This window comes from Ptychodera flava, chromosome 2 (assembly GCF_041260155.1).
Source record: "Ptychodera flava strain L36383 chromosome 2, AS_Pfla_20210202, whole genome shotgun sequence".
Taxonomy (NCBI): Eukaryota; Metazoa; Hemichordata; class Enteropneusta; family Ptychoderidae; genus Ptychodera; species Ptychodera flava.
The window spans coordinates 37,146,886-37,158,489 of NC_091929.1; the positions used below are offsets into that span (position 1 = coordinate 37,146,886).

General features: G+C 38.6%; 1 protein-coding gene across 2 annotated transcripts in view; it reads left to right on the forward strand.

The window, feature by feature from the left end:
- Positions 1-11,604, forward strand: part of LOC139120152 (zinc finger protein 708-like) — a 72,695-nt gene that overhangs the window by 13,170 nt on the left and 47,921 nt on the right. Inside the window, exon 1 of one of the 2 annotated variants that reach the window (XM_070684321.1) lies at positions 8,171-8,461. The exons of the other annotated variant lie outside the window; for it this stretch is intronic. Coding sequence (XP_070540422.1) covers positions 8,343-8,461 — 119 coding nt within the window. The 5' untranslated portion in view covers positions 8,171-8,342. Of the gene's footprint in view, positions 1-8,170; positions 8,462-11,604 lie in introns of those variants that run through there. 2 annotated transcript variants of the gene reach the window in all.

The window sequence follows — 11,604 nt, forward strand, 5'->3', positions numbered from 1 at the left end:
TTTTGCGAATTTTGACGTTTTGAAGCTTTTAGCGTTTATTTAATGATGTTTTGTAAATATGAAGTTCACAGTGATTGTATTTTTGTTGCTCTCATGTACTATTTTTTTGGCACGAAACGCTCCTTCGTTACCGGCGAATCCATTGCTTTAGCGAGGCAATCCCACCGGCGGCCCGTTAGTCTATTTTTTACATCCATGGTAATAGCTGGGTGAGAGCGAGGGAATTCGCTCTGTCCTTCTACCTCCATGTCATAACAAACTAGCGTCGTTTTATGTTGATGTACTGTCCTTTCGACACAGCGATAACTTTAAGTTTTCTGTTGCTTATTTTGGGTAATTTCGACCGTTGTGCATTGATTTTGACATCATTGTTGAAGACAGTGCACAGGCGACCCAATAAGTTCTGAGTTTTTCACACTGTTTTCTCTATCATTTTCTCTTCTTTCTTCATGCTCTGAATGATCGGAATAAATAAAATAAATGGTTTATATAACCTAACCTAGCCTCTGTGACTCTTTATTTATTTTACACTCCATTACAAGGACGTATATCTCTCATACACACATGCTGTAATTAATTAGTCAACACAACTAATTATGCTAATCCGTGGACTTATCAGGGATTTTACGGGTTGGTCAACATCGCGAAAGATAGGAATGGTTACTAAAACGGGAAGGTAAGAAGCTCTCCTGAAATGTGTCCAGAAATTACCAAATTGCGGCCAGTCATGACCATTTATCCAAAATTTACTGCAGCCAATGTATTTCGATGGCCGAGGAGAGCCAGCTACTCTAATTTCAAACGTGTATATGGTCGCGAACAGTGCAAACCCTACCAGTGCCTTGCCTGCAGTTCATGGCATGAGGACGTCCGTAAAGCAGGAAGTCGGAAGTTGAAACCTTTGACCTTTACGTTGTTTATATGTGGGCAAACTTGTAAACATATTTCCCAGGGACAAGTCTGATTTTGACTAGGGTCAAAGTTCGTGTGGTTAAGCGTGGTTCTCTCAATCGGGTGGTGTTGCTAAGGTTTTGTCTGCCCACCGTCCGTGGGTGGAGGGACGGTGGTCTGCCTTTCAGTTTAGCTGTGCGTTCTCGATAATTTTGCTGTATTTTTTCTCACAAACATTGGAAATTCGTTTAAGTTTTAAGAAACATTAATTTTTATATGAGGAATATTCTAGCTCGTATCCTCGAATTAAATCAGCCGATTTTCTTTGATACAGTTTTTATAAGAACTCTTTGGGGCGGCGTCAGATAACAAGTGGGATGAGACAACATTTCGTTCATGTAAGGAAATCATATAGCAAGTACTTCTTGCGCTGGTGCAAACTCTACGAAATATTATGATATCAAAGATGTTTTCCATGATAGTTTACAAGGTTTCTTGTCTAAATTCGCGGAAATCATCAAGAATATCTAAAAAATACTACACGAAATTATGACTACATTTGTATGTGTAGAGGTGTTGTTTGCCGTTCCGAACGAACGTATGTTCTACACGTACGCGACGTATGGTTATCACGATCAGCTGATGATGGAACGTAATTACGTGTAACTAAACTTCTCAATAACGATATGTTACCGGCAGACATGGAGATAATAGCGAGTGAATAGAAATGACGGTGACTGGTTTACAAAATTCACAGTGCTGGTAAAAATTCTCACAGGCTTCTTAACGTAGTGGCCGATGATGTCAGTTTGTGTTTCGATGTTGCGAGGTCACCGCTCAGGTGACTTTAGTGACGGGCTACACTGAGCCTCGTCAATCGCTTACAAGTACGCCAGAAAAAGAACGGTCTGCGAGTAGTCATGTCGGAAAAAGCTGGAAAAACGGCGATAGTTTGGTGATTTTTGAGCGGATTTCTGTAGGATTGTAGTGGTAGCCCTAATAACCATGTTGTCGATGAGTGTTGGCAATTTTGGTGGAAAATTTTCGAAATATCGACAAACAAAGTTGCAACAAGCGTGCTGTCGGGCAGAACATCATGGACGTTCCCACAGTTACGAGTGGAGTGATACGTACCGGCCGCCGCGTACTATGCATATAATTCCCTTCTTATATGCATAGTACGCGGCGGCCGGTACGTATCATTCCACTCGTAACTGTGGACGTTCCCATGGCTGTGGTGGTGACGTTAAAGTCAAAACCAGCCATAAAAGGCAGAAATCCCGTCTGAAAACACCACAGCTATGGACCCAAAGCTAGCCTAACCATGGATATAAAAAAATAGATCTATATTTTACATCCATGGCCTAACAGTACAAACGAAGTTTTATAGCCCGTGCGCCGCTTCTTTCGGGAATTTTGTGCACTAACAGCATATGGCACGATTGAAAATCGATGAATTCCTTAGACTAGTAGCGACCATGGAGCTAGAAACTAGCTCCATGTAGCGACCAACTCTCTTTTATTACGCGAAAAAAGTAACCGGCGAGATTAACTCTTTGACGCCATACAGTCATTCTAGTCATGAGCTTGGTTGCTACCGTATACCAGAAAACAACCGATCGCGACTTTGACGTCAAAGGCCTGTTGCTGGTACGTACTTTGAGGCAGAAAATAACGATATGTTACCGGTAGACATGGAGTTAATAGCGAGTGCAGAGAAATGAAGGTGACTGGTTTAAAAAATTCACAGTGCTGGCCAAAATTCTCCAGTGTGTGCTCCTGCTAATGTGTCACCATTGTGCCTTGAATCACGATGCGGTTTGTAAATTCACTACCTCCATGGTAAATTATACTTGGTATACACACTCCCAGAAAACGACGGCGTGAAACAAACATCTATATAAGTTTGTTGAAAAACTCATTAAACGGCCACTCCGGCGATCTTTTTCTGCTTGGTCGGTCGATACTTTCTGGGTGGAGCAGGACCATGTCTGCTTAGTTATGTTGGAATTTGGCGCTTGGCAACGAAAAGCATGCGCGTTTCCAGCGTTCCTTTCGATATAACTTCCCGTTTATTTTTGAATAATGAGCAGTGTTTGTTTGCGCATATCATGAATATATAAGCGTCCACTAGGTTTACGGACGTCCTCGGGACATGTTTCCCCAGATCTTCATACCTTCTCCTTTTTCATTAACATCACTATCTTTCCGATGTTGACCAACCTCTGATAAGTCCACGGATTAGCATAATTAGTTGTGTTGACTTATTAATTACAGCATGTGTGTATGAGAGATATACGTCCTTGTAATGGAATGTAAAATAAATAAAGAGTCACAGAGGCTAGGTTAGGTTATATAAACCATTTATTATATTTATTCCGATCATTCAGAGCATGAAGAAAGAAGAGAAAATGATAGAGAAAACTGTGAAAAACTCAGTAATACTTAATGGGTCGCCTGTGGACAGTGTGTGCTTTAGACTGTCGGGTCGACAGTCCTCGTGCCTTCTTTTGACCGGATCCGGAGTCACTTGCGGTAGTAATCCAACGTACCCGATCGAGCGCCGAAGGCGCAAGGTCGAGTGCACGACCTTGTATAAGGCACGAGCTTGTATAAATACCGAAAGCTACGCGAGACCAAGCAGTACAAGCGACTGGCGAGAGTCTGTGTGCTTATGTTGACCGATTTACGCGCACTTCAGAATTACGGCATAATCCGACATGGTAATTTGGCATGATCATCAGATCATACATGATCCGAGATTGCACTTTAGCAAGGTCACGATAACTAATGTTGTTTGTTTCACTGTCGTTTAATACCTATATTTCCACTAAAAGACCATTAGAATTTCCTCCTGGCTACTTTGAAATCGTGCACTGGCATGCATGTAGTTGTCAACATCTGTGTTTTTCTGTTGAAGACTGCTATTGATAAGATGTTCTCCATGAAAAGATTGAAAAATTCATCAAACAATCTTTATGTGGCATTTGTAGACTTTAGAAAAGCATTTGATTGTGTTTGGAGAAAAGGCCTCTTTTTGAAAATGCAGAGGTTGGGTATATCTGGTAGCTTTTACAATGTTGTTAAGTCTATGTATGATGATACTCAGTACAAAATGAAACTGTCCAGTGGTATTTCAGATGGGTTTATTTCCTCATGTGGCGTGAAACAAGGTTGCAATATGTCACCAACATTATTTAATATTTTCCTAAATGATCTTCCACACGAGTTTGGTGGTATTTCTGATTCTCCTATCGAAATTGGAGATCAGAAGTTAAATTGTATTTTATATGCAGATGATTTGATACTTATGTCAAAATCAGCTGATGGTTTACAAAATTGTTTAGATAAGTTGCATGCTTGCAGTAAATAATGGGCCTTTCAATCAATATCAATAAGACAAAACAATACCGTTTCATAAAGAACCGGCAATTTTTTATTGAGAAAAGTGTGATTGAAGCAGTGAATCAGTACACATATGTTGGTGTTGTTTTTACACCTAATGGAAAGTTCAAACAAAATATGATTAATCTTAAAAATAAGGCTATGAAAGCTTTATTCAGCATTAAAAAGTCTATATTGTGTGAAAAAATGCTGAATCCAAAGCTGTGTTTAAAACTTTTTGATTGTTTGATTGTCCCAATTCTTTCATATTGTTCTGAAATATGGGGGACGGAAATTACAAGTGTTGATAACTGCGTTGAAAGTCTTTGTATATCATATCTCAGTTTATTTTAGGAGTAAGTAAACGCACCCCTTTTGAGGGTATTAGATCTGAGCTAGGTAGATTTCCTTGTAAAATTAAGCTCAATATGTCTGTGATAAGATATTGGTGTAGATTAAATAATTTACCAGGAGACCATATTTTGAAAAATGCACTTAGAGAAAATGTACAAATCATTCTCCATGGGCAAAATTTGTTCATCACGTTTTGGGAAGTTACAATCACAGTCGTGTTTTCAGTGAATTTAGAGTAAATTCTTATTCTCAGTTATGTAAAAAGTTAAAACATGAGTATGAAAATCAATACTTAGAAACTTGGAAGAGAACCCTTTTCAATGATTCAAGGAAGAATGGAAGTGGTAACAAACTGCGCACTTATAGAATCTTCAAGACCAAGTTTGGTTTTGAAAAATATTTAAGAGATATTTCAGATTTCAGGTTACGTAGAAGTTTAACAAAATATAGACTGAGTGATCATAATTTGCGTGTTGAAATTGGTAGGAAATGTAAACCTCATTTACCTTTAAATGAAAGAATTTGCTTGAGATGTGATAGTAATGTAATAGATGATGAGTTTCACTTTTATTCACATGCAAGTGTCATATTTCTGAGAGATTGATTTTGTGCCAGAAAAGCGGAACAGATTTTTCTATCACTATGAGTGTCGAAGAAAAAGTAGAAGAGATGAAAAAGATTATGGAACAGAATTTTCTAAACCTTGCTATATTTATAAGGAATTCTGGTGTTTGCTGACCCCTCCAGTAGCTACCTACAGTTAGCTGTTTACAGTCAGAGTTATAAATTGTACTTCAATTCAATTTACTTGGATTTTAATATCCATTTGATGGTGTTCAGTTTTGGACATGTTGTTCTTTCATCTGAAATGTACCATACCACACTCTCTGTCAGTGTGTGTTGAGTAATAAAAGATTGATTGATTGATTGAACATCATTATGCTTGAATGTAGTAGACTCTTACTATGAATATATCGACTGTCACTGCATATTGCATATGTGTGCAAGTCACTCCATATCATATCAAAAAATGTAGTATTGCGACGTTTGAGCTGCCACAAGCCAGAATTTACAGTTTATGAGAAAGTTATCTTACATGTAAAACTCAGTTCTACTGTGAACAAAATGCAAGCTATGTTGCATAACTATGGTGAATAACATAATATTTTGTACCTATCACTGTGTCAGAAAATCAGAAGGAAACAACCACTCAGACAAACTCTGGTCAGGATGATACTGTCCAATTTTAATATTTGTCTCTCGGCACACACTAGATACTCATGACTGTAAAACAACATTTCCATAACTGTATATTCAGTTTTTATATTTAGTTTGCTTTTCACCATATTCTATGTCCTTCCTGCACTACATAATTCAAAATTAAATATTGTTTTTGGCCTATACATACTTGAGGGGTAAGCTTATTTAGTCTCATACATTAAAGATGCACTGTTGACCTTCAGAGTCCAAACTTTTTATCATTGTGGTATTGTAGATAGGTGTACACTCCAAATACTAAGTACAAGTGTGGTGAGTGTAACAAGCAAATGTTTTTTAGTCAATGGCCCAAATTTATTTTCTATTTGATGGACAATAAATACATGTGTAATCAATGCCAACAATCCAGTTTAAGTAATTTGGTTTAGATTAGCCATTGTCCATAATATTACAATAGTTTGTGGCTAAATTTTCTCCCCTTCTGTATCATATAAGTTCACCGTTTCCTGTTTTAGATATTGTTGATCCTATTGAGTTCCATCTCTTATTCTTGATTCACTTTCATATTAACTTTCATTTATGTCCAAACAATTTGACTTTTTGCCAAATTTCACATTTATGGCAAATAATAAACAGTAAGGAGGCACAAAGGACGTCGGTGCCCCCGGGCCCCATGTTTGTCTTGTGTCATCGACGTGAATATATCAGGTGGTCACCTATGTCACCAGCACCGAGTTAAAAAGGGCTCAAGTTTATGGAGAAAGATTTGGTTGGAGGCTGAGGTTTTGTGTGGATTTTTAATATACAAATACTTTTCACTCAAAGATAAAGGGAGCTGATTGAAACTGAATCAGTGTTATTTCCTTTCAGTGTAGATTTCTAAAACATTCTCTTACAAATGGTTTTGTGATGAGGGAAGAAACAAGGGTTTAGCTGACAACACTACTGACTTGAAATGCACACCATGACATACAAATCATGCTAAGAAAAACTGCTGACTCAGCATTTTTGCAAGTTTTTCTCGTACAGAATCTTATAATTGTATCTTGGTATCTGGCATAACAACACACTGTTTTTGAATTATTTTTCACAGCAAATTCTCTTACTTTGTCTTCTGTCAAAATTTTGAGAAAATAAAGCTGTCAGAATGACTTTGTTTTTAGTTCTTCATGCAAATCAAAGGAATAGCTGATATCGAATACTTGCAGGTTGTCCAGCCTCAACAGGAGAGAGTGGTATTGGAAAGATAAAATGCAACTCCCCCAAACTGTCTTTTTTAATGTCTGACCCCCAAACACTGTTGTAAATCTAAACCACCTGTTATCCATCGGAACCCCCCAGATATTGTGTCAGTTGAGCATTTTACTCCATTTCAATCTGATTAAAATCATATATAGAGTACGGCGACCTCTGTCACCTCTCAGAGGCGACAGCAAGAGAATACCGCACAAGTACAGAGGTCATCATACTCTACATCTGATTTTAATCAGATTGACTCCATTTGTAATTTTTTGTGTGCATTTATTGATTAAAGATAAGATTGGTTGATAAAGCTACCATCCTGAACGTGTTATTCTTAATTCAGAAATATAGCATTCAGAAAACAAATCTAAACTCGAAGATTTAAATTTGGTCCACTGTTAATGGAAATGGTCGTGTGAAACAGTGAAATAATGAAATTTGCCTATTTCGACATTTCTTGATTTCTGGAAGAAATGTTTAGCCGAATAATGTTATGGATTATGTAACTCATACTGCAGCATGCCAGCAAGCAAGCCTCTTTTTGAAAAAACTTATTCCAACAAAGGGCCGAATGGAACAAATCTACATAAATATGAATGGTCGAGCAAATGACCAACATTACAATGCAACTTGTCAGAAAAAATTAATCATTTTACTAAAAGAAGTGAAAGAGAAATATCAAAATAAAAATCCATATCATCATATAGATGCGTTCAGGACGCAGCAACTTTTTTGACAAAGATAATTTTTTTCCAAAACGTGATAAATAAAACAAATCTACTTATTTGTGAATGTGTCAAGTGTTTGAACAAAATTACACTTATCTAAAAAAAAAAAAAGTTATTCAACTAAAAAGATCATCATATAAATTCTTTCAGGACGAACCCTTCTCCTTCAAGTCTTACAAGGCTTGAAAACTTTGGAATAAAATTCTCAGCTCTGTTTATCATCTTATTTACGAAACATAATGTACCGGTATTCATCCATGAACAGTTTACAGGATGACATGATGACTCAGGCAGCCACCAGCCTATCAGCGAAAAGCGCCCCCAACAATGATATTTTTATAGGTTTAGTTTGAAGGTCAAAGGCCAAACGTTTGAATGGGTGCTCTTCAACAGGTGGCAGCTTAGGCGAGCAGCTTACCGAGGCTGAAAATCGCTATTTCTTCTGTAATTTTCACCTGTGATTACATTTCCTGAGTGTTTTCCACGTTGTTTTAGGGTTTGTGCGACAGGAATCGTTGCATCAAGATGACATCGGCGGGAATAATGAACAATAACAGCGCTACTCTTCGGGGTCGAGAGTATCAGACCAGTTACAACACTGTCTCCAGTGGCAGATATACACGTGACATTCTCTTCAGTCCTAAACACAGGCGACCCAATAGGTTCTGAGTTTTCACACTGTTTTCTCTATCATTTTCTCTTCTTTCTTCATGCTCTGAATGATCGGAATAAATAAAATAAATGGTTTATATAACCTAACCTAGCCTCTGTGACTCTTTATTTATTTTACACTCCATTACAAGGATATATATCTCTCATACACACATGCTGTAATTAACTAGTCAACACAACTAATTATGCTAATCCGTGGACTTATCAGGGATTTTACGGATTGGTCAACATCGCGAAAGATAGGAATGGTTACTAAAACGGGAAGGTAAGAAGCTCGGGCTGACTTGCAGCAGTTTCGAAGGTTGTAGCTGGTTGGCCGATTCAAATTATATAATTTGCATATGTGCATAATTTACCTAGAAGCAGTAATGCATTGACGGTTGTGGCTATGTTCGATGTTGTCAATTACAACGCTTTTCAGAATTAGAGCGCGAAGCCACTGCAGTGAACTGCAATAAAACTGCTCACACTAATTAGTTTCAGCTGTAGCCAGCTGGCAAAGTCGACAACATCGTATGTCCCATGCAGACAGTTTGTCTGGGGAAGTTGATAAAAAAGATTTGTACATGGACCAGTGCATGGTAATGTTACATTGTATCCTAATCTTGAACACAGGGTGCCAATCGTAAACTCTCATTTACAACTCGAGCCTCAGACAGAGCTAGTTTTGCCTTTGTACAAGCAGACTTTTTGGTCTTTATCAGTAGCCTTGTTCAACACCAAAGTGGCCACGACTACAGCTGAAACTAATTAGTGTAAGCAGTTTTATTGCAGTTCACTGCAGTGGCTTCGCGCTCTAATTCTGAAAAGCGTTGTAAACCACAGTAGTAAGAAATTGGAATAAGCTAAGTGTTCTTAACTATTTGTGCGTCTATTTTTTTTTAATGTAAATTTGATATGCTTGTTCTACACTTGGTTTTTTGGGGTTTTTTTGAGGGATTATGTCGTTCACGACAGCTTGTTCATGCTTTAAACTTGCGTTCTTTTTCTGTTGATCATAGCTAGGCTTTTTCTGTGTTGAGCTCTGTTGATCACAGCTATACCTTTTCTATGTTGATCAGTGTTGATCACAGGCTTTTCTGTGTTGAGCACTGTTGATCATAGCTAGGCTTTTTCTGTGTTGAGATCTGTTGATCACAGCTATGCCTTTTCTGTGTTGAGCAGTGTTGATCATGTTGATCAGTGTTGATCACAGGCTTTTCTGTGTTGAGCACTGTTGATCGTGTTGATCACAGGCTTTTCTGTGTTGAGCACTGTTGATCGTATTGATCACAGGCTTTTCTGTGTTGAGCACTGTTGATCACAGCTAGGCTTTTTTCTGTGTTGAGCAGTGTTGATCATGTTGATCAGTGTTGATCACAGGCTTTTCTGTGTTGAGCACTGTTGATCGTATTGATCACAGGCTTTTCTGTGTTGAGCACTGTTGATCATAGCTAGGCTTTTTTCTGTGTTGAGCAGTGTTGATCATGTTGATCAGTGTTGATCACAGGCTTTTCTGTGTTGAGCACTGTTGATCATAGCTAGGCTTTTTCTGTGTTGAGCACTGTTGATCATGTTGATCAGTGTTGATCACAGGCTTTTCTGTGTTGAGCAGTGTTGATCACAGCTAGGCTTTTTCTGTGTTGATCATGTTGATCAGTGTTGATCACAGGCTTTTCTGTGTTGAGCAGTGTTGATCGTGTTGATCACAGGCTTTTCTGTGTTGAGCACTGTTGATCACAGCTAGGCTTTTTCTGTGTTGAGCAGTGTTGATCATGTTGATCAGTGTTGATCACAGGCTTTTCTGTGTTGAGCAGTGTTGATCACAGTTAGGCTTATTCTGTGTTGAGCACTGTTGATCATAGCTAGGCTTTTTCTGTGTTGAGCAGTGTTGATCATGTTGATCAGTGTTGATCACAGGCTTTTCTGTGTTGAGCACTGTTGATCGTGTTGATCACAGGCTTTTCTGTGTTGAGCACTGTTGATCACAATTAGGCTTTTTCTGTGTTGAGCAGTGTTGATCATGTTGATCACAGGCTTTTCTGTGTTGAGCAGTGTTGATCATGTTGATCAGTGTTGATCACAGGCTTTTCTGTGTTGAGCACTGTTGATCACAGCTAGGCTTTTTCTGTGTTGAGCACTGTTGATCATAGCTAGGCTTTTTCTGTGTTGAGCAGTGTTGATCATGTTGATCAGTGTTGATCACAGGCTTTTCTGTGTTGAGCACTGTTGATCCTGTTGATCACAGGCTTTTTCTGTGTTGAGCACTGTTGATCATGTTGATCAGTGTTGATCACAGGCTTTTCTGTGTTGAGCAGTGTTGATCACAGCTAGGCTAATTTTTGTTTTGTTTTTCTGTGTTGAGCAGTGTTGATCATGTTGATCAGTGTTGATCACAGGCTTTTCTGTGTTGAGCACTGTTGATCGTGTTGATCACAGGCTTTTCTGTGTTGAGCACTGTTGATCATAGCTAGGCTTTTTCTGTGTTGAGCACTGTTGATCATGTTGATCAGTGTTGATCACAGGCTTTTCTGTGTTGAGCAGTGTTGATCACAGCTAGGCTTTTTTCTGTGTTGAGCAGTGTTGATCATGTTGATCAGTGTTGATCACAGGCTTTTCTGTGTTGAGCACTGTTGATCGTGTTGATCACAGGCTTTTCTGTGTTGAGCACTGTTGATCATAGCTAGGCTTTTTCTGTGTTGAGCACTGTTGATCATGTTGATCAGTGTTGATCACAGGCTTTTCTGTGTTGAGCACTGTTGATCACAGCTAGGCTTTTTCTGTGTTGAGCAGTGTTGATCATGTTGATCAGTGTTGATCACAGGCTTTTCTGTGTTGAGCAGTGTTGATCACAGCTAGGCTTTTTCTGTGTTGATCATGTTGATCAGTGTTGATCACAGGCTTTTCTGTGTTGAGCAGTGTTGATCACAGGCTTTTCTGTGTTGAGCACTGTTGATCACAGCTAGGCTTTTTCTGTGTTGAGCAGTGTTGATCATGTTGATCAGTGTTGATCACAGGCTTTTCTGTGTTGAGCACTGTTGATCACAGTTAGGCTTATTCTGTGTTGAGCACTGTTGATCATGTTGATCAGTGTTGATCACAGGCTTTTCTGTGTTGAGCACTGTTGATCACAGCT